The 24507-nt window shown below is 39.7% G+C and overlaps 2 protein-coding genes across 3 annotated transcripts in view; one reads left to right on the forward strand and one right to left on the reverse strand.

The window, feature by feature from the left end:
• The window catches only part of DCP1B (decapping mRNA 1B), a 47721-nt gene that overhangs the window by 23013 nt on the left and 201 nt on the right, over positions 1 to 24507 (reverse strand). The window contains exons 2-3 of the mRNA XM_086610634.1: positions 23020 to 23060; positions 20144 to 20271 (exon numbers count right to left, since the gene is read on the reverse strand). Of these exons, the coding sequence (XP_086466760.1) occupies positions 20144 to 20271; positions 23020 to 23060 (169 nt within the window). The remainder of the gene's footprint in view (positions 1 to 20143; positions 20272 to 23019; positions 23061 to 24507) is intronic.
• CACNA1C (calcium voltage-gated channel subunit alpha1 C) overlaps positions 10145 to 24507 on the forward strand; it is a 493329-nt gene continuing 478966 nt past the window's right edge. For both annotated transcript variants that reach the window (XM_086610632.1, XM_086610633.1), the window contains exon 1: positions 10145 to 10274. In XM_086610632.1, the coding sequence (XP_086466758.1) occupies positions 10145 to 10274 (130 nt within the window). The remainder of the gene's footprint in view (positions 10275 to 24507) is intronic.

Genomic DNA, 24507 nt, shown 5'->3' on the forward strand with positions numbered 1-24507 from the left:
ACGGGAACAATTCGCAAGGTTCCAAAATTTGTTGGGTTTGTGTTGTTTGCATAATAGGTTGCTCCCTATTATTCAAAACTACACATCCCTCTGACAACTCACATTTGAAAACTTGTTCTTGTCTGTAGCACAAGTAACACTATCTTCTTCAGTGCACCAATGTCACAAGCAGACTGAAATCCCTAGACAAGCCAAATTTGTTTTAATCCAGATTCTTCTCCATTAGACAACAATCTCCAATGCAGAAGAGCATTGATGAGACGTTGGCCATCTGCTCCATCCTCTCATTCTGTTTTTTTTAAATGTCTTCCACAGCTGGTGGCATCACCAATATGCAAGACAGGTTGAACAGCTTCACCTTTTGGCCAATTGATCAAATATGTCACAGGCTATTTATGAATAGTTGAGAAATTGGAAAGCTGACAGTCCCATGGAAATGCTGCAGTGCTTCTGGCCATTGATAGTTGAAAAACTGGAATTAACTGTAGAAGAAAGCTAGTTCACCTCAACTCAGTAAGCAACACAAACTGTCCGATTACCAGCATAAAAGGCCATTTTGGATTTTGCAGAACTAAAACTAACATTTTGAAATACAATTCAAAACAAATGCACACTCATTTCAGATCACAGAATAAGGACACTAAGTCTGTCCCACCAGCTCAAACCACCACCCCAATAATATATCACACCTTAACTGAAGCTTTAAGTCAGGATATTGCAAATCCAGAGACCTTTAGCAGAGATGTTAGCTGAGCTTCGAATCCACCCACCCATCCTTACTTTCTTACCTCAGTCAAATGGTACTTTCAACCCAGACTACAAAGCCCAGCTGAAAATAAACTAAGATCAAAACCTAACACCCTCTGAGCTTACAGCTCACCACCCATTTAAGGGTGACATTTTTCAGAAGTGGACAGCCCTCCTTTTCTTCCTTCTGCACTTCCTCCATCTGTCCAGAACAGATGAACACTTGAGAAAGTCACTGAGGAATAATCACAGAGCAGGTCCATTTGTTGTGGCACAACATACTCCAAGCTCTTTCACAACATATTCCCAGTTTTCATACATGGGAGAATGATGTACCAGTGAGAAGGCAGTAAGTTAGTGGAAATCTGAGATACCAGGCATCTGAAGTACACTAACCAATGTTTTCATATTGGGTGCTCATCACCTAGAGTAACCATGGTGTAAATTCCTACTACAGTAGTATATTCTGCTATAATCTACACTTAAAGAAACAAAAATGTAAATAATCGTAAGAAAAATGTGTATTACTGGCCATCTTCTTGATTAATGATGAACATGGCAAAAATATTTTTTTATGTGTATGACAACACGTGAAAACCCAGGGCCAGCAAAAGAATGATGATTACAAAGTGTAACTGAGAAGCTAGGAACCTGGCACACTCTCTCCTAACGAAAACTAAATACACATAAAATACAAATCTCACTGCAAGCTTTCTTCTAGCATGAAAACACTGCTTGTCTTACCAGGATTAAATCTAAACAAGTTTCTTTTATCCACCCTCTGTCTCTATCAGACTGTTTGACAAAAAGGAAATCCTGATCTAAGTATCATCTGTAGAGTGGTAATTTCACTAAAATGTTCCCATGTTAAAAATGAATCATCAAACAGCTGAGGCACAACTGAATCACTAAACAGCAGAGGCACAAAAGAAATTCTTCTACTGCAGCACAAAAGAGGAAATATTAAGTCACTTTTAGGCCCAGCTTCAGCTACAAAGTTTTCCAAAAAGAGTTTATTGTAAAAAAAAAACAGAAAAAGAAAAAATAAATCAAGTATCTCCTGCTAACCAAGTGAGCAAGTCACACGAAAAGAGCTACCAAAAGCCCAATAAGGAGAGTTAGTTTTATACTGACAAGACGGTACACATCTAGTCATCCACTTTCAACAGTTCCGAAGTAATTTACTAAAAGAAATGAGATTTAGTAACCCATTGATCACCTTAAAGGAAGGAAAAAGAAAAGGCACCACACTTACAATGTTGTTAACAAGATTACACAAAACTAGAAGGATATAATGCAGCTATCAAATCAACATGATACAATTAATATTGAATGAGAATAAGCTAAATAAGTTACTTAAATCATCTAATTGAAATTACTAAATACTAAGGGGCATCATTCATTAGAATTTTTAGAATTTGAAAAAGGTAGGTTACTCATAAATTAAAACTGAAAAAGTTTAACAAAATCTGTGAAGCTCATTTAATATAGCTCAGTGACTGAATTTCAAGAAGTATATTATTTAATTTTTAAATCACAACTTCAGAGCCAATTCTATACCTTCCGCCTTACAATTTTCTTTTTTGGCTACAGATTTCTCCTGTCCTCACAAACACTAGAGCACTCGATACTATTTATAAGCAGAAGCTGACAGCTGCTATCTACCAGAATTATAGATGACAATTTCTAACCTCTCAAAATCCAAAACATACATTTATTTACTATTACAATGAAGAATTTCTTATCAACTTCCATAACTCATGCTAAGTAGCCTATTAAAACAGAAGGCATTTTATCTAGGATTATTTATTTCGCTCTTCATTTCTCCAGCTTCGACTTCCAGCTATTAGATTTTTTTGTGTTCTGGATAGATGTTTCCATTATGAAAGTTTTGGGTTCAGCGTATCTGCAACACGTTGTTTTTAAGCTATTGCTGTACAGACTGCATACAGTATTTAAGCTTGGTAAAAGTAAATATCATGAGTACTGACTAGAGGCTCCTCTGTACCTAGAAACTGTTTTACACTTGCTGGTGTGAAAAATGAATAAATAAATCAAATGATTCTTCGACTTTCATGTTTTATCCTTGACATCATGCTTCTTAAGGTACTTTATTCCCTACATATGGCCTAGACGCTTGCTCCTGAATACGTAAAACCACACTTGGCAATATTAAAATGCAGCTTCTCTACGCAGAAGGAGGATGACAACACGCAGAAGAAGAAGTCGCTGGACTTCTTTATGTTGGTCATCTTTTCTCTTTGCTATCTGCCCTTCATGTAATATTTGACTATTCAGCAAACCAGCAATGCTTGCATTTCTTTTTCTAGCACTTTTTAGAATATTGCAGCCTCCATTGTGCAGCACCTCCTGAAAAAATAACCAAAGTTCGTTATATCTACAGGAATAACTTCTAGCCTATCAGTTCTTAAAACATGAACTAAGGCATGCCATGTTAATTTTGTGCTCCTCTACTCCAATGCAAATGGGATTCCTTTGTCCACGCGTAGGACGTCCCTTCCACTTTGCTCAGGCTCAAGTGGGGAAGAAGACTTGCCTGCTGAAGCTCTGCTCTGCAGCATACAGCAAGAGAGGACTGCAACAAAGGAAAGCAGATATAAAAAAAATCTGCAGCTCAGGCAGCTGCACACTATCTTGGAAAGCTGAATTCCATCTCTGACGCTGCCCCGGAGATATTATGCAATGATATGCAAGTTGTGAAATGTCATCTTAAGTGGCTGTCACTGATTGCGTACGTTGCTTTTCCCACTGTTTGATTTGAGGTCCTAGACCTGGGTGTAAGATCTGAGGGTGTGACCTGCGAAAACACCAGCTACTCATAATCACAGCGAAGTCTGTAAGAAGTGCCTTTGAACACACAAACGATAAATATGTTGGAAAAATTAGGCCTGAGTATTTGAAAGGCAGAAATCCTGCATTTAAGTGAACTCTGTAATTGTAACTGCTCTGCCTTAGGATCCCAATTTGTAAAATGGGAAGACTGGTACTTCTCATTTGAGCAAGGTGCAACAGTTCAGCTTATTCATGAGTTATCAGCTATTATACTGATTAGCAGCATGGAAAACAACAAGGAAAAAGCAATTACTGGTTCTGTCCCTAGTGCAGAACCTCAGTGGTATATAACAAAGCAAGAGGCCCACACACCAGTAACGAGGAAAAACCAGAATACTGAGTAGCTGCTCTTCACATGAACACCATTCAGACTATTTGATAGCTGAAGCAAAGTCCTTATTGCAAAAGAAGATGATCACATAATTTAAAATTCCATAAGCAAACAAGAGATTGCACAAGCAACCTTAATTTTGGTATTTTGCTAGTTTTACAGCCTTAAAGTTCTTCCAAACACAACATTTTGCTTACCTAGTTAGGTATTTAAAAACAAAACACTAGAAAAAAAATTAAATTTCATCCTATTGTACCATATTGATAGTGATGTGGCTCATCAACAGGACTGGAACTTTTAGGTCTCTTGCTTCTCTACACTGTGTAAAGCAGCACAATACAAACTATATATAAAACAAATGTATTTGTTTCTAAATAATGGAACTTCAGCTTAGGTATATCCTGTTATTTCTGGAAGTTCTTAGAGGGGAACCAAAATTTTTATGATGTCCCAGGCACAAAAACTTCAAGAAACCGAAGCAAGATAAGAGTTTTTTCAAACAAAAGCCTGTATTTTGATAAGAGCTTAACTTAAATTCCTAAAAAGCTGCTAAGAACAACGCACCTGTTAAACCATCAGACATTAGTTCTTTCATTTAAAGGTCGATAAAGCTCCTGATCCACTTACCCAGGGAACTTTTAATATAGACACAGAAAAGGATGACTTGATATTTCCATTATTTCAAACGTTTAAAGCATTATATATGAACAAGCAGGAAAAAAAGCCAGTTGTTAAATGGAGGAAAATTCTTCTCAGAGACATCTTAATGCAAACCAATGATCACACGCGGAGAGCGAAAAAGCTGGTTTTTAGCTCGACCAGTCAAATTCAAGTGTGGAGGGAACTGTTCAAATAACTTTCTTAAAAAAATCCCACCCAAAAATAACAAGAAAATATACAACAAAACCCCCCCACAATGCAAAAGCCTCTCAAAACCCCTTTCCCCAAAAGCAGATGATTTCAGAGTGGGCAATGATTGGCAACACTACTCAAGTCAAGAATAGGTTCCTTGCCACCGTCTGTTTAAGTATGTTTGGAAATATGCCTTAAAACTCAACACGAGAAACAATTTTTGGTTAATAGGATGGACCCTGAAATATGCTTGCTATTTTCTACCAGTCATGAAAGTTGGGTGGCCAATTTGCAGACTTCCAGATAGAGCCAGCAAATATTTCTGATTTTATGAGGCAAAAGGGACAACTCAGAGACGGTGGATTGTTTTTTAAATCACGTCAGGCAGATTTTTAATCAAAATTTATCAGAAATTCTGTATGAAGAAAACATCGACTCTGTAGCAGACATACAAGATTGGCTCACTAGACTGTCCCTTAAATAGCCTCAAATCTACAGTTTGTTAGTATTGTAGGAAACTTTAAAGCCCATTGATTAATTTATTTCCATAAAACTCAGCAGATATCATAGTCCATCAGCAGGTTCTTTACTTCTTGGAAAAGGGCCCAAAGGCAAATTGAATTTCCGAGATTTCCCTTAAAATTGCATTCTGTTGGTGCTACAAGAAATTTTTAGTCACGGCACAGGAACAGCATCTATGTCATGATCCATCTGGCTTAGTGTATTTAATTTTTTTCCCCCACCACTGGTTTTCCAGTCACATCCCCTGCCATTGCATCATCAGTTCCAAATAATTTTTAAATCAAGATGATGCGTGACACTGAAATTAAGGCAGGAAGTCTGTAGATGCCAGACGATCAATTTCCTAAATAACAAATTGTTCTTAATAAATCCTTTATTGTTCTTATTTGTGAGTTGTTCTTAAATAACAAGTGGTTCTCATTACTATTTCACAATAGACTTCTGAAATGTTGACACCAGACTGGAGCTCCACTGCCTTTTGTAATGGAAATGATTAAACAGTCTCACTCAAGGAGTGTAACTGCTAAATGAAAAGATATTAAGATAAACAAATGGTGAGTCAAAATACCGTTCCATTTTTGATATGGAAAAATGACAGACCCTGACTTTAGAAAGGTAAGTGAAGAAGTGTCCAGCAAGGCTAAAAACTAAATCCAAATATTCTAAGTGAACAACAGCATCCTTCCTGTGAAAAAAATTCCGTCAGAGAATGGCTCAGTGGAAAAGTAAAGTAACTCCTCAACACCTGAAACTACTACCTGTATTAGCTTACCAGTGCTCTACGCTCTCTGCTGATTTTCTACAGCAAACCATAAAATATGTCTTCGACGCACTGAAATGAAGCCAGGCCCCGACCTACACGAATCATCATGAACATGATAAAAAAAAATGCTTTTACACAAATCTAGGCTAAATATGTACCCATAACTTCTACTAGCAGAAAAACTTACAGTAACATAACACTATGATGAGTGGAAGAGGTTCAACTAAAACCCATGTTCTTTCCTCGATTCTGTGCGCATCACGTCGCACCTGGCGGCTAAAAGCCATGAGAACTCTCTCCAGTCAAGGAGAAAAGGACAACACTGCCTTTCCAACCTGGAGGCAAAAAAAAAGTTTATTTTTATTTTAAAGAATGGGAAGGAGAGCTGCCTTCACCTTCGCAATTCCCACCTTTTTTATTTCCATCCTGTCTCCCACTAAGTTAAGAAAAGCAGCAGCTTCTGTTACGTTTCTTGTGGGGTATGTAGAATTCTAGTCCCATGGGGATAAAGCCTGCTCCACTGTCTGTGACATACATGATCAGCAGAGGACTAACCAGGATTCAAACACCATGGTTTCCATTTATAACTTAGTCAAATTTAAGAATATGCTCCATCCCTGGAGACGTTCAAGGCCAGGTTGGACGAGGCCCTGAGCAACCTGATCTAGTTGGAGATATCCCTGTTCCTTGCAGGGGGGTTGGACTAGATGACCTTTGAAGGTCCCTTCCAGCCCTAACCATTCTATGATTCTATGATTCTATGATTCTAATATGTTCCCAATTATTTTTAAAGTGCACCCCTGAGGCACCTGCCAACAGTCAAAGTACATCTCTAATTCCAGAGCTATGGTCAAGTTCAAGATTAATTCTTTTCCAAACTCTGCTGATGCCTTTTTTTTTTCAGTAAAAGAGAAAAGGACAAAAAGAATGAAGAATATTTTAACCTCATATAGGTGTTCAGTAGCATGCCATTCTGTTTCTTCCTGAAACCTGAATTTTTACTATAATCAATCTGAGGAGCTGCCGCCACAAACGGTTTAACTCCCACAAAATTATGAACAACTTCAAAAAGGGCTTCGTGAGGAAAATAAGCAACCTTAACTATAGATGATGTTTCTAATTCTGACTGTTGTGATCTCATCTCTTATTTATTCACTGCATACCTTCAGACCCTAAGTAATGGAAATACATTTGCAGATCTGCCCTAAGTTCTTAACCTGCAACAACAAAAGTCCAAGTTGCTTGTATATATATACTTGTTAAAAGAACAAGTAATACCTAAGAAATGCCATAAGATTACCAGAATTAAAAAAAAAACCACTTTATTTTTCCATTTCTATACTCTGTACGTGCCATCGTTTTGGAAGCAGGCAATTCCTTCATTTTTCCTACGCCATCTCCATTTCTGAAATAGTTAGAAAAAGAATAAAAAAACCCACAGAGGTAAAGTCACCTACTCTTCCTGAAATTTCAGACATTTAGTTCATATTTACAGTATATCTTATGTATTTGCTTTTATTGATTTGCCACAGCCTGTGAACATGTTATACTCGACACATTAAAAATGTGCTTCTCCACTACTCTGTGTTCACAAGATAAATTTCATTAGATGGCTGCACCTTGGACCCTTTATCATTCACATTTTTACATGCTTGAAAACTGAAGGACCATTAAATTTACAGTCTTAATAAAAATGTTTAAAATCTATTTTATGACCTATTTTCTTCTTGTGAAAGTTGCAGTTTAGTAATTTCTTTCATAAAGATACAAATACCACCTCTTTCATCTACCTTATTGCTTTTTTCTTTGGATTGCTGTAATTATTTTTTAAAGTATTTGTATATCTCTTAAAAATTTATTTTAACTATTGAAGTTAGTCCTAAGATTATGATGAACATTAGGAGTTTACTGACTTTTCTACCTTTTTGCAAACAAGACATTCTGTGTGGGTCCATGTACAAAGGGAGAAACAGAATGTACTCCTGAGATCAAGTTTGTCACCAAGAAAATGCAATTTAAGCAGTAAGCATTTCCTTGTTTTAAACCTGTAACCCAAGAGAAAAAAAAAACCACATTTATCAAATTCATTTTATATTAGCAGCTACACATTTCACAACAGCAGCACTGGGAGGTACTTTGCAATTTTTAATCCCTGAATATAGATTAGAGATATATTTCAATTCAAAAACAAATTTGGAATTTTGCATTGGGTGATTTTCATTACAGCAATTCTATTATTTTTCACATAGAAAGTAAAAGAGCATATTTCATTTTGCTTCAGAAGTCACCAGCATTTTACTAGCTCATGCATAAACCTGTAGGAATAAACCACATCAGTAATAATCTGCTTCCTCAGTCTCTCCCCTTCTGCTACAAACTCACTCAGTGCAAATTTGAATCCCTATTTTGTTTTAGACTTGAAAGAGATGTACAAAATATTAATGTGAGAGAAATCAGAATAAAAACAGAAGAGCGATGACAACAAAAAAAAGGAGGAGCAAAGCACTGCAGGAAGGCATACATAAAAATCCAATGTTATTTCTCTCCTTTTGTGATTATTATGAAATCTCATGAATTTCTTCACCGAGATGCTCCACGTCCCTGCGCAGAGGATTTCACACTATGTTGTCAAGCAAATAACACTGAGATTTTACAGAAAGGCAGTTCGCCTGACAGAGACACGAGAACTGGTGGAGCTCATCAAACTGGAAGTCCATATCCTGTCTAAAACAACGACCAGTACCAGATGATGCACAGGAAGAATCTTTCTAGTCTCCTTGTTGTTGACTTCTGACCTGAAGCATGTGTCTTACATCACTTACATTTTTTTTTTTTTCCCCCTGGCTACAGGATCTCTGGTTGTTTTTATTCATATAAATAATATCTCTGCTATGCAAGAGGATTACTGAAACAGGCTCCAAAAGACCTAGGAGCATGTAAGTCCAAAATAATGAAGCTAGCAGGTAAAACCCACTTTTTTTTTTTTTTCAAGATTGATTTTAAGCGACACATTATGATGTGAAGACTTTTTATTTTATTTTATTTTATTTTATTTTATTCAATTTTATTAAAGCAAGCTCCGCATCGCAAAACCAACCACTGGGCTGCAGCTGCAACCATTAAAGCCCAGTAGGCAGCAAATAAGAAGCCCAATGCTGTTACCAGTTTGTATGCCAGTTAAGACAAAAAGGCAACACCGCCTGTGCAGCCTTAGTGGAATTCCACTGGAACAGTTGCACCGTGTTTCTGTATAGAACGCATTCCTTGTCCTTTAAAGGGTATGCTCTCTTATACTTGGGAAGGGTTTCTTTCTCTTTTCCTCCCAGAATTGAAAAGTACTGTTTACCACCGATTTAAGGCTTGTTTTGATGAAGAGAGAGCTGATGAGGCACTCGAGAGCTTGTATTAAATCAATACTAGGCAGAAGTGAGGAGCTTGTATATGCACGGTGCGCTACACTTGCTCAAAGATTCATCTTCCATGTTTTGAGAGAAGGTTACAAATATTTTTATATATACACACGCTTATAAAAGAGTGCGAGCGAGCACGCTCGCATTCCAAGAGAAGTTTTCTGGCTATGTCAGGAGCGAAGTCCACCCCCTACTAGACAAACCTATTTTTTTTCAAACACAAGAGGATATTATCAGAGAAGTCCGTGCTGATATACAGAAACCAGAGATCGTCATGGCTCGGTGAGGTGATGAGCTGACGGGTGGATGGCGCCCATTATCTTCACTTCTCAATCCAAGTTTTCCTGAAAAACCACAGGGGGAGGAGAAGGCTCCAACCGAGCATAAGGCACACAGGACAAGAAAAGGATTAGGATTGAAGAGCAAGAAAAGGGAGGAGAATGCAAGAGAGATTGCAGTGGTTTCAAAGAGCTGGAAAATAGTTTCTAGATTAAAAGACCAAGTTGTCAGTAACTTAAAGCAACATTCAAGGTTTTACCTTCTGTGCGAGGCTGTTACATAAAATAACTCTAAAGAACGAAACAACTGACTAAAAGGAATTTACCTTTACTGCCTATAGAAAATATACTCAGGTTCAGCTGTTTCAACGCTCCTTGGAATTTTAAAATGTTTCAAGCCTTTGTTCGGCAAGCGTATCACCCGCTACCCAGCCAACAGCCAGGGGAACCTGAGACGAAGTATAAGGGGAAGCTGGTGCACGAAACTCAGCTGAACTGCTTCTACATCAAACCTGGAGGTAAGGCATCACCCAGTTGTGTGCACGCAAACTGTACTGGTGTCTACCTGCTGGGATAAGTGTTCCCTTCCTACTTAAATACAAGAGTCTGTGTAACGTAGGAAACGACACTATGAACTTAGAGTAATATCTGGGGATAATGTATTGTGAAGTCCTGTATGTGTGATCACACTACCACAGGATGTAGATAATTCTGGTGGAATTAAGTAGATGGATGGCTTCTCTTGGTAATGTATTGTCTTTTGAGCATTGTCTAATGAACACTGTTTTCCCACTGCCACTTTGACAAGAGCGGAAAAAAAAAAAAAAAGGCATGTAATGATAAGGAAGAAGAAGAAAGAAAAAGGGTTTTTTTTGTAGACAAAGAGGCTAAGAAGTTTAAAGCTTACAAAAGCTTGAATTATTAAGTGCATATGTGTGCATGTGAAGGGACTAATCTAAAAGGGGGTTATGCAAGAGATTCCTAAGAAGGAACTAGCTCTGTAATATTTTCATTTGCAGAAGAAATACGTAGGGGTTCACGCAGGGATTTACACTGATCTGAAAACACCTACCGTTTTGTGCTATACAAGGAGGTGTGTATGAAGTAGAGGGGATACAGGTAGTCACATGAAAATAACCCCTCAAAAAAGAGAATTATCTGTTCCAACTTGAACTCTTGAGCTTAACTGCATCATGTGCCTATCTTATCTTGAAAAGATGTCCGGAATTCCCAGCGCTGGCAGCACACTCTCAGCAGTAAACGTCCAGACAAGTGAATATGTTGCTTTTATGCTGACATCCATAAATGGGAAACGACGACTGCGTCGTATTGTACTCCTTCCATTCTATACACTCATCCACAACTGCAGGCTTTTAATTCTGTTCCATATACTTTTCCTACCAATTTGTCTGCCCAGGCAGGGATACAGCTCCACCATACACGAAATAATTACCAGCCATCAAAAACGACATAGCTTTGTTATCTTAGCTCCTTCGCCTGTTTCTTCTCACATGACATACAGTTCCTCCGACTTTCAGATTGGACTTGATCATTCCACATAACTGAAAACCTATGTTAGGAATACTGCTTTTCTTTTCCTTACTTTTTTTTTTTTTTTTTTACCACCTCCATCACACAACAGAAGGACATCATTAGGGAAAAAAGATGACTGCAGTCATCACAGTAGCAAAACCTGCTACCATTACAAAGTCACTTCACGTACGCAAAGCACTCTGAGTTGTTTGCTTTGCTCAGGCAAAGACTTCCACAACTGGTACCAAATCCTTGGGGTAGGAAGGGTGAGGAAGAAACAACAAAAATATCCTTTTAGGAAAGTCTGAATAGAACTATCTGTGCTGAACGTGGTGAGGTGACAAGGGACGTGGTTTTACTCATCAAAACTCACATCTTGTACGTGCCAGTCGTGAGGGCCTTAAGATCAACTTCCACTGAAAAACAGATGTTGTACTTAGTTCAAAAGAAAACATGAATAACAAAGTGGCCCTGGAAAAAATGTTTAGTTACTAGAACAAGCAATTTTGCTTTAAAAACAACAAACTGAAAGGGGATATTACAGTTCCTCTTTTTTTTTTTTTAATAGAACCCTAAGAACCTAAATCACAGAGCTACATTTACTCTCCACAGTAAGCACAAAAATCCCAACATCCTAAAGCAGAATAAACCAACAGCTGCTAATCCTAGAATCACATTAATAACTTAGTTTGGCCAGCCTTCTGCTCAAAATAGGTCCAGTTTAGCAAGACACAGAGTTAGGACAAGAAGAAATTCTGATCAACTACCAGTTACCACAGAAAAGAATATTCTATTACACTTTTTAATTCAGTTTCTTTTTTACAGCAATTTGCATATATGCATACTTCTTTACCACAAGTTATCCTGTTCCTTTCACCACATTAAAAATGCAATCCTACCTCCATAGACTCGAGCAGAGTTCACATTTCAAATCCATTCAAATCCATCCTTCTGGAACAGGCGAGCCCCCTAAGCACTGCACAGCAAGACCATCATTCCCAATCTGAAAAATCACCTGCCTGGAGCCAGCACTGCTGCATGTCCATCCACACCTGACTGCAAAACAGTGTCCAGTTAGGCCATCAAGTTACAATACTACTTTTATTTCTTGACAGGCAAGCATTAAAGATTTTTAGGCATCCTTGAAAACTAAAATGAGAGACAGAAAGCACAAACCCTAATATATAAATGTATATATTTTATGTTTTTGTGTATAAAAATGTAGATCAGTTTCTTTGCCATTTCCAAGAAGTAGTTTATCATCTTTCTTGATATTCTGAAGTAATTTTTACCATCTTCTAAGCACATTAAAATCATTAGTAGATCGAAGTATAGAACACAAAGGGAGGAACTATATGGGAAATCAAGTAAGAAATCAGTAAAGCTTTTATAAACCAGTCTAAGAACAGATAATTTCTGAGTGTAACTACAAGTAAGCCACTAAACTGAGTGCTAGACAGCATCTCACAAAAAAAAAAATATCATCACTACACATCTGATAAGTAAGTTTCTTCCAGCTCCTATTTATTTGCTTCTCTCAAGAAAATTGGCACGTGACAAACCATAAAATCATTAAGTGGGACACAAACTGTAAAACAGGTTTCGAAAAAAAATGCATGCAATACGACAAAGCTCATTCTGTCTGGAAGTTGACCTTCAGTATGCATATTTCTCCTTTAAATTAAAAAAAATTAAAATACTATCTACGCTTCACAGTGTTGGAATGCCAACACTCCCAGCAAAACTGAGGTTTCACTTTAAGGTCAATAACACCCAGGGAAGACAATGGAGACCTCTGCTGCTGTCTCTGTCTTGCTGGATGCATGATGAATTTTTATAACATTGATCAAAGAGGAGAAGGTGGAACGGGAAGAAGGAGGAGCCATCTGTTTATTTCTCTGAGACGAAAACGTCTCCAAGGACAGAACCTCAGGTAAACCACAAGTATTCATCTCAACAAATGGCAGTAGTCAGTCCAGGCAGGCTTAAAAAAAAAAAAAAGATTTAGCCAAATCTGTTTAGCAAACAATAGGCTGAGAAGAACATAGCTCTAATGAGGGCAAGGCATTTCTACCAAAATTACTTTGAATTTCTATAGTTTAAGACTTCCCTTTCCAAATGCTTTTGTTCCAAACTGACAAACATTTTTCAAAGAGGTTTAATCTACAGAAATATTTTCTTCAACAAAGCACACAGGTTCTAGCAGGTCAGAATAATAATTTTGCAATCAAACTTAACCTAAAAAAAAATTGTTTTTAAGCATTCAGCTGTGACAAAAAGATTGCATTTTGCTTAGTGATGCAGCACCAGAAAGTCATGCAATATTTCTGAATCAGCAGACCACTGAATTTAAAGAAAAATAATACAAATCAAATGAAGTTTAAAAGATTTAAAGGTATTTGTTTCAAAATGCAAAAAGACCAACGAGCATTTGGGGAATAATCATCTGAATACACATTTCAATTGACCATGTTCATCCTGTTGGGTTTTTTTCATTATGGGACCAGATACTGTATGTTGGCAGGAAGGAGGCTGATAAATAAGGCTCTCCATTTTAAACTGATGTTTTTACCAAAACCAAAAACCAAACAGAAATCCTATTACATCATAAAAACAAAGCCTGGAATATCTATTTTGCCTGTCTCAATGGAAACAATTAAGCAAGTTGTTGTTTATTGGTCAATATGCAGGAGGCTGGATCTAAATATATACACAAGTAAATTTAAAGACCAAATACTGCTTTCACTCTCAAATAAAAACAAATTTCAGAACAGAGAAGATATTTAAAATACTGAGTTATACAATATATAATGTAGTATAGAGTAAGAAAATATTTCAGGGTAAAAAAGACACTGTAGTCCCCAAAGGAAGATTGTTTTTCATGATATATTCATTTTTACTTATCACTCAAATTCTATCACTGTTGTCTCCTGCTTTCCCTTCAGAAGTAAACTTTTAATAGTCTTCAAATTTAGATGTTCTTTACAAGAGAAATGCTACTGCAGGGCCAATGGGTGTTCAGAAATGCCTACAGAAGTGGGACACTCATTATCTGTTCAGCATTTTAACCAGGATATATTTACTTAGAAGGGCGAACTGAAATGAGCCACAATCAGCCTCCAAGAAGATGAGCTGTTCTACTTGAGAGGGCCCTCGGATGCTGTAACATAGAACTTCAGAATGAAAAATCACAGTTTGAGAAAAATATACACCATATCTTTTCCTAAAGACTTTACAATCACTTGCCTCCAAGCAGATATTTGGCAAAATCTTCATACGTAAACAATCATGACCCACAGGGAACAACCCCCTCAAAAAAAAATCAAAACTTAGGCTGCTTCTTTGGACAGCTGGCAAACTTCCCTCTCCCTCCTATCCCATCTCATTGACTGGACTTCTTTGCAGTGTGGGAATCTGGGAAAATAATACTAAATTTTCGGTGTTCTGATAGAAATATGGTGGCAAGTTAAACTGAACAACTGAAACAAGTATGAGGTTAGGTATGTGTCACGTGTCTAGACAGTTTTACCAAAACCAGGTATGTCTGGTCTGCTTTTGTACCACTTCCAGAACCTCTGCAACAGCTCAAATTCAGTAGAATATGCCACATCTGACTAGGAAGCTTCATTTTGTTTCAAGCCTAGGAGCTGGACATGATCAAAGGCCTTGCTACAACCGTGGCACAGAAAGGAAAAGTTGATTCTCTACCTGTCTGGACACAGAAGGGAGACAGATAGAAAATATTTGTTGATTTGTCACGCAGTTTCTTTCTCCACTTGCTATGGCAGAGAAGCACCCAATTAACCTGTATAAGATCATCATGATAATTAGCATACTGACTATTGTAAGGTAGGATCTGGTATTTTTTTCTGGCAGTTGAAACGCTTAAGGTGAAGCTAGCTCTAAGATATGCAACTTAAAATTCACCAAAATATCTGCCATGTAAACATGAAAAAGAGTATTCAGTGATGAAATGATAAATCAGTCAACTCAAGAAATAATTCACTGACCCAGCACGCACCCTAGTACAATATACAATATATAGTTGGCAATAGTGGCAAATAAATGAGTATACAGCTGATCAGCGCTAAAAAGAGGAGAAAATGAAGTTATTTTAACCAATAATTTACAGTTGTGCAATTCTTCTGAACTATCTCATACTAATCAGCATCAAGTCTTCAGCAAAAGGCTATAAACATTGGTTTTCTCAATAAACATCACCAAAGATTAAGGAAAAAAGTAGTTATTATGCAGTTAAGATACTCAAATAGAGAACCCAGGAAATTTTTAAAAACCCTTAAAATTGTTAGATGATCTAAACAAAACCAGAACGACTGTCTGCTCTCAGAGAGAAGCATCTAAAATCGCAGTCAACTACCTAAATTTAAAGGTCACACTGAAAATACCTATTTGATCCATAAACCTTCTCTGTCTTGGTGGACAAAGATTTCTGTTGGCATCGAAACTGTAATTTGAGCTTCCCTCCTGGCTTTGAAACCAAGAAGCCTAGCTCTAGCCTAACAGACTTCCCAAACTAAACTGTTCTGTGAAATAGTGGATCAGCACAAACGCTGGCACGGATCCCAAACCCAGCCTGAAAAATCCTGGGATTAGGCTGTAGGTGCCTGCGACAGTGTTTAGACAGTATTTCAACTTTAGATGGCCAAGATCATATGGAACAAGAGAAGAAATACAAAAACTAATCAAGTAAAAAGTAAGATAAAAATATTCTCTTTCTTATTTTAAGTATTCACAAAACTTCTATGAATTGGGTATAATTTTGGAAAGTGTTTTCTACTGTAATCACATATTGGATGCAAAGCAGTCTTTACAAAACTGTAAAATGTTTGTCATGTTTGACCATGACAAAATGTCAGTGGACTAGTCCAGTATACAAGTATCACTTTTTGCTGCCAAGAGCATTTATTTTAGACTGTGTGATACAACCAGCCATAGATAGTCAGCCGTGAGAGGAAGTTGGTTTCAACAAACATAGAGAATACTGGCACAAAACAAAACATGGACAGGACTTCTTTATTCCTCTAAATGCTTGCAGTTGCATTTTTCTGAAATTTACATTGTCATAAAAAACAAATATAAGTCCTGCTATATGGGAAAGCAACTATATCAATTAGGAAAACAGAGGAAATTCAGCTATTTTTTTTAGATCTACCAAGATACGAATGAAAAATAGAGTAAGAAGTAACCAAGTCCAACAAAAGGTTAGAAAAAGACCTTGTTTTCCAGATCCTGTTAAGTATTACTGCCAAACTAGCCACTGTTTTGCCAAGTAAACAGCAATTAATGAGTACTCCTCCTGGAAGCAGGAGATAAAAACAATATTGGAAGATTATGGCCTAAAGAATCTAGTTTCAGATGTAAACTCCATTTAATAAGGGAGAAGCCTGAAGCCTTCGTTTTGCAATTAAGACAAGTTGTATAATAAAGCAAAACACGAGGAAAATATTGGGACAGAAAATTCAAGACGGGTGTTCAGAACCGTGTTTGGATGAGACCCTAGTGAAAACAGACACTTAATGTTGAGGAGGTTCCTTTGTTTTACGTAGCAAAAGCTTTGAAATACACAGCAAGGAAGAAAGGGCTAGAGGTATCTGCATCTCCGTGGAGAAACCACCACATGAACAATCTGTAGGGACCTAAAGAAAACCTGGAAAAATCAAATGAGTTAGTAAATAACTTTTCTTATATGGGTCTGTAATGCCAGTTTGCTCTGGAACTATAGATTTTCCTGTGAAAATCTGAGAAAACGGAAGTTTTTCCTTTGAAGTACCAAGACCTTCGGTTTTCTTGAAGAACTGATGATTAAGCCTTTGTAAGAGTATTTTAGGAAGATAAATAACTAGAAGTAACATATTCCTATACCTGGAACACATCTGATACTAACGGAAATCCTACAACCAGTGGGTTTTTTTAGTAAAGCAAACAAAATTCTCAGAAAGCAAAATTCTCAAATGAAATAATAGATACAGATTTACCCATGGTTAGATCAAACAGCTAGCTGTGGTAAAAATCAGACCCACAGAGCCAGGCAGAAGATGACTTTATAAAACCAGGAGAACACTGGCTGGGGATATCGTTATTTCTTTTTTTACGGTGGCACTCAAGGGAATGATAGAGTAAAGAGTGCCACGAGGTGGAGAAGCTATCAGACCTTGTGGCTGGGACATCCTAAACTGGAAGAAAGGTTTTACTACCTTCACGTTGCTGTGGACAAATGGTCAGTGAAGGTGTTGTGGGTTAACCCAGCAGGCAGCTCAGCCCCACAGCCACTCGTTCTCTCCCTCTCCTCAGTGGGATGGGGGAGAGAAGGAGATGGGCAAAAGTAAGAAAACACGTGGGTTGAGAATAAAGACAGTTTAACTGGTAAAGCAAAGCAAAATAAGGAATTCATTCAGTACTTTCCATCAGCAGGCAGATATTTAACCACTTCCAGGAAAGCTGGCCTTCACCATGTGTAACGGTTATTTGGGAAGACAAATGCCTTCACTCCAAACAGTCTCCCTTCCTCCATCTTCCCCCAGCTTTTATTGCTGAGCACAAAGCTGTAGGGTCGGGGGTATCCCTTTAGTCAGTCGAGGTCAGCTGTTCCAGCTGCGTCCTCTCCCAAATCCTTGTGCTCCCCCAGCCTCCTCGCTGTCGGGGCAGTGTGAGAAACAGAGAAGGGCCTGATGCTGTGCAAAACCAGTTCAGCAAGAACCACCCTAAAAGAGCCATTGCCTAGACAGAGGAACCCAGAAGAGAAGCCTTCTGCATTTTGCTGGTGCACAATCAGCCAAAAGGCCCTGGGCATGTTACTTCAGCACAGGCCCACTGCTCAAAAGCATACACTAGCACTTACACTTGAGACCCTGCAAATCTAAAATTCTGACACCTCTTTAGTGAACAAACAGCTTAAACCCCCTCCAAATCCCCCATTTTTCTCCTAATAAAAACCCAAACGAATCAGTTGACATGTAGTACTCAGACTGTCTCACTTCATGTCAGCATAGAGTTATGACAACTTCTAATTCCTCTTTATACCAACTGTCTCAACAAAGATCAGATTTCAAAACGCAGCAATTAGTATATACAGATATAAACTTCTAATGGAATTCCAAAATGAGACAAAAAAAAGATTACATATACGCAGGAAAGACTCTTCAAAATCAGATGAGAAACAGGTTTCACGGCACTTAAACCCCTAATGTCTGATCTAGTCTAGGTTAGCTTGGAGATTCTGCATTGCTTTTCAGTTTCTTTGGGAATTTCAATTCTTTGTCAGCTCATCAAACACTCTCAAAAATGGAAGTTTCATTTAGGTTATTTAAAATGTTATTTATTGTTTCTACCACATAATGTGTGTGAACAACAGGATTCCCTCTTGATGCACTTTCCAAATCCAAATTAAGTTTATGAAGTAAAAAGGTCTAGCACATTATCAAACTGGGCTGCTTTGCACGCCGCGAATTTCCTCTGCTGTTACTTCATCCAGAGGGAACACTTCTGCGTCACAGTTTACATAAAATATTGTGGCAATCTGCTTTTATGCATCAAGCACAAAGTAGAGATCCTACTACAGCTCTGCTTCCTAGTGCAGACATAAACTGTACCAATAACTGCTCATTCTCATGGAATTGCACGTTGTAACAGTCTGTATGCATATCTGCGGGCAAAAGTACAGCTTTCCCCTGTCTTCCACTTATTTCTGAGCTTGCCTGACACTTGCTAATTCTTGTACAATCATGCAAGATAAACACAGAGCTCAGAGTAATAACTTGGTCTTTCATCAGGGTTTAAATTAGGCTCAGCATTACGTTGTCAAGAGTTACCCCTAATAGTTTAGAAGTAACCTGCCTTCCGACTCGCTGCAAGAACAGGATTTTGGAGCTGGAGCAGAAGACAGGGTTTGAATTGGCTGCATTTGTCTATTTTTTATGCAGAAAACCAAGACTACAAATAAATACTCCAACCCTCAGTAGATCTGCCACATGGCAAGACTTCCCAACACTTGCCAGGGTATATGCAGAACACACACAACATCTCCATGAGCCTCTATGCCCATCATAGAATCATCTGGTTGGAAGAGACCCTCAAGATCGTCGAGTCCAACCATTCACCCTGCACTGTCAGGGTCTCTAAACCATGTTCCTCAACACCAAATCCACACGGTTTTTAAACACCTCCAGGGATGGGGACTCCACCACCTCCCTGGGCAGCCTGTTCCAATACTTCACAACCCTCTCTGGAAAGAAATTTTTCCTGATATCTAACCTAAATTTCCCCTGGCGTAACTTGAGGCCATTCCCTCTCGTCCTGTCATTCACAACGTGGGAGAAGAGGCCGACCCCCATCTCCCTACAGCTTCCTTTCAGGTAATTGTAGAGAGTGATAAGGTCCCCCCTGAGCCTCCCCTTCTCCAGACTAAACAGTCCCAGCTCCCTCAGCCGCTCCTCATAGGACAAGTTCTCTAAACCCTTCACTAGTTTCGTTGCTCTTCTCTGAACCCACTCCAGCACCTCAACGTCCTTCTTGAAGTGAGGGGCCCAAAACTGGACACATCCCATGCCCACGAACATAAAAGCCTGCTGTTTGTCAGTGCAATGAAGAGGTTACTGTTAAGCACGTTCTAACACATTCTTTACAAGAGAGGCATTTTAGGAAGCACCCTTCTCGTTCAGCCTGTCAAAAAGCAAAATGTATTCCTTCAGTTGTAACTGTTAACCAGCTAGTTTCAGCCCTTGAAAGCTGCAGTCCACTCACTCAGATTGCCTTACCCAAGGACACACTGCCAAGAGGAGCTGAATTCTTCAGTATTTAACCCAACATATTAACCCAGTATTTAACCCATACTTACATCTGGCATTTCTGTACAGTAGAAAAGGGTCCTGGAGCTGGAAATCAAGGTCTTTAGTAATGGGTTCTGTTCGATTTTCCATGCTCAGTCTGTTCATAATTGTGAAGCCATGCCTTGGTGAAGCCGATCTGAAAATTATCAATTAGAAATCACATCAAGCCAAGGAAAAAAAAAGATTACTAGAATTTATTTGTTGTACTGTTCTCCAAAATTGTGTTGTGGTTGTTGTTTTTTTTATTATTTCTAAGAGGTACTACAAAAATCTGATTTGTTGCCAAGGAAATAACAATTGACTCTTGCAGTGTTTCATGTGATCCTTTTTATTATGCCAAAACCCTACGTTATGTATGAGAAATAACAAAAGCAACATCGGTCTCACATAGCTACAGAGAGTATGCCACATCTGTGATCCTACCAACAACGATTTAGCCACAGCATAATCATATCTGCATGCCCAGTTTTCACGTCAAGTTATAAGGCCTACAACTTCTGAACGGGCAAGACGTTACAAAACATCACTTTGTCCCAGATCATCACCATCAAGTTATCCAGCTACCACCATCCACGCTATAGTTTCTCCCTGGAGTAGAAAACGGCAACTAGAACGACTCAGGCATGGGTCAGAACCAGTATAACACTCAGGTTAACAACAGCAGATGGTAACAGTCATCCCACATGGGATTTTCCATACCATCTAAAGCACAAGAACAAAAGTGAGGGTGGTGAGGCACTGGAACAGGTTGCCCAGAGAAGCTGTGGCTGCCCCATCCCTGGAAGTGTTCAAGGCCACGTGGGATGAGGCTTTGGGCAACCTGGTGTAGTGGAGGGTGTCCCTGCCCATGGCAGGGGGGTTGGAACTGGATGATCTTTAAAGGTCCCTTCCAACCCAAACCATTCTATGATTTTATGACCCTAAATCATTATGCTCATTCATGGGGGTTACACTTCAAGTCAGCTAGAAAATTTTTATTGCCGTGAGCTGTTAAATCTATCATGATCCTGACAGGAGATACTACTTTCAAAGCAAGTGTGGCAATAAAGGCAAAGATGATGGCTAAACATTTTGGACAAGTGCCATCTCTGGTAACTGCTGTAAACATAATGTAACAGATGCTGGAAGTGCCAGGTTACATGTTGACAGTTTTGGAGTTTTAAAACCAACGTAGCAGAGAAATACTACTTCTGTTTTGCAGTACACAACTAGCCACCTCCACCTACTGCTAAGCACGACTGAAGAATCAGTTCTTTCCTCTGGTGGTGGTAATTATAATGGCATCTCATCTCCACGTACCTGAAAGCAGCTTAGAAGAATTACTGATGACCACTTCCATTGCTGGTACAAGAGCTCAAAAGATCAAAACCAGCATTCCCACTTCTTACAAAGCTCATAGTCTCTTGGGCCTCCCTGTCACTCCACACATACATCTCTCATCTTCTCAAAACACTATTTGGCTTTCTCAGTTCTCCTACCAGATCCTCATCAACATAAATGTTGCAGGAGAAACCTTCTTCTTTGGTGTCTCAACCCTGCAGCTACTGCAAGATTCGCTCACTGTATTATTTTCTGATTTTAACAATAGTCCCAGGGAAATGCTGGAAAAGCATTGGAAAGCCAAACTAGGGCAGGCTTCACAAAAGATCTAAGGTACATGCCAGAATAAATGATGTAACCAATGCTCTGAAAAGCCACAACCAAGGCTGTGGCTAAAAGAAAGCATTAAAAACATCCAAAATGTTGGATGAAATATGTATGAAAAATGAATAATCAGACACAAGTAGTATGGAAGTTCCCTCGTACATGTTGTGGTTTAGCCTGGCCAGCAACTAAATACCACACAGACCCTACCCAACCCCCAGGTAATGGGGAAGAGAATGAAAAGGAAAAAGGAAAGGAGACTTATGGGTTGAGATAAGAACAATTTAATCATAATAACATAAAAGTAATAATCATAATAATATAAGAATATATATATACAGATGAGTGATGCACAGTGTAACTGCTCACTACCTGGTGATAAGCACCTGTCCCATCCTGGCAAACGATCCCAAAACAGATTAAGTCCTGACACCACAATCCTGGATGAGTGAGAGGCCCAAAATGAGAACAAGAGAGAGAAGGAACTCCAAAAGCTGGAGAGAGCCCTCAGAACAGAGTTCCTGGAAGAGCAAGAGCACTTCTTTCTGGTCAACTTTTATCTATATACTGGGCATGACACGGCACTATATGGAATACTCCACTGGGCAGTTTGGCCCTCTATCGTAAATCTAAATTCAGATTAGAAGGGGAGTTGTGGACCCTCTGTCCCGGCTGTACTCCTCCCTATCCTGTTGTGCTCCTGCACACTGGCAGGAACACGGGAAGCTGGAAAGTCCTTGAGGTCTCAGCACCAACTATAAACATCAGTGCACCATCAACATTCTTCTCATAGCAAATCCCAGGCTAAACCCAAACCACAGAGCTCTTCTAGCTTCTAAAAACTAATTCTGTCCCAGTCAAAACCAGGACAGTGGGAAACACAATCCTTCATAAATTCTACCATTCCCTTACTTTAAGGAATACCATTATTTATTTCACTATTTGTTTTTTGTTCAGACAGCTTTTAAACTGCAAATGCTACATCTTATTTAAAACAACCCAACAGATTTCCATGGTTAACCCATATGGAGGTTTAAATCACATTTGGAGGTCTTATCCAAATATAAGGTGATGTCTTCTTCCCAGTGTTTTCTTCCCCACATCTGCCTCTGACAATTTCAGTTTCTTTTCACTATCGAGCAAGGAGGAGCATTTTACTTCGTTTAGCCACACTCCATCCCAGCTAGCTTTTCCACATCCACAGGTTTCACCTGCAGACATTAAAATGCTACACCCTCACCTTGTGTAAACAAACAGTGTTCCTTCCACGTCAGTCTTCTCCTAAAAAAAAAGGAAAAAGTAAAGAAAGCTGAAATGAGAGCAGCGTTTTGCCAGCCATCAGTAAGCACCCCCTTTTGCTCTGTTTCACCGACAGCATCAGTTACACCTCTCTCGCCTAAGCCATGAAAAAAACAACTAAAACCAACTTCATCAGCTGGTGACAAGAGACTGGAGCTAGCACAGGTCACCGTGCAGTGATGACAAGATCAAAGGCTAAAGGCTGACAAGATCAAAGGCTAAAGGCTGACACCATGAGACTAAACCCTGTGCTAACTGGTTAGCACTGGATTAACTCCCTGCCACACCTGAGGGCGACACACAGGCTGGATTCAGGGAGAGGATTTCCCAAGTGGTGCCTGCCCTCAGGGGCAATACTCGGGATGGGTGAGGAGGTTCCGCACAAAAGGCGGATCACGCTGGTTCCTCAAACACAGCCCCTAAGCTCTGCCTTCACAGCAAGCCAAGAACCACCTGCAAATAGCCAGAATGTTAAATTACCAAAACATTCTCCAAGTCAAAGTTTTTTTAATGTTAAATAGCCTTTTCAGTATTTGCGAATCCAATTTTTTCAGTATTTGCTGAGAGAGTTGGGGCTGTTCAGCCTGGAGAAGAGAAGGCTCCGGGGTGATCTTATAGCAGCCTTCCAGTACTTAAAGGGGCTACAGGAAAGCTGGAGAGGGACTTTTTACAAGGGTGTGTAGTGACAGGACAAAGGGCAATGGCTTTAAACTGAGAGAGGGCAGATTTAGATTGGATATAAGGAAGAAATTCTTCCCTCTGAGGGTGGTGAGGCACTGGCACAGGTTGCCCAGAGAAGCTGTGGCTGCCCCACCCCTGGAAGTGTTCAAGGCCAGGTTGGATGAGGCTTTGGGCAACCTGGTGTAGGGGAGGGTGTCCCTGCCCATGGCAGGGGGGTTGGAACTGGATGATCTTTGAGGTCCCTTCCAACCCAAACCATTCTGTGATTCTATGAGTACACTTTTTTAACACGCTCTAGTCCTCTTACAGTCACTCAGACAGCAGAGGGGCTCCTGAGGCCAACACGCTGGTTTAAACCCCGGCCCGCTACAGCCCCGTTGGCCTTTCCGAGGACTTCCCGCACCTCCCAGAGGGGCTGAGCATGGCGCAGCCCCTCACCCTGCCTGAGGCAGGTGGGAGCACCCCGGGACACCCAGCCGGGCCGAGGCAGCCCCTCAGCACTACCCTCACACCTCAGCCATGGGGCACCTGCCCCTTCCCCTTCACACCCGGGGAGGGGCGGGGCCTCCTCACCGCCCCGCCCCTTCCCGTGCAGGGGGCGGGGCCTCCCCACAGCCCCACCCCCTTCCCCTTTATATCCAGGGGAGGGGCGGGGCCTCCTCACCGCCCCGCCCCTCCCAACACAGGGGGCGGGGCCTCCTCAGCGCCCCGCCCTTTCCCGCCGCCCCGCCCCCATCCCGCGGAGGGC

Source organism: Tauraco erythrolophus, chromosome 4 (genome assembly GCF_009769465.1).
Source record: "Tauraco erythrolophus isolate bTauEry1 chromosome 4, bTauEry1.pri, whole genome shotgun sequence".
NCBI lineage: Eukaryota > Metazoa > Chordata > Aves > Musophagiformes > Musophagidae > Tauraco > Tauraco erythrolophus.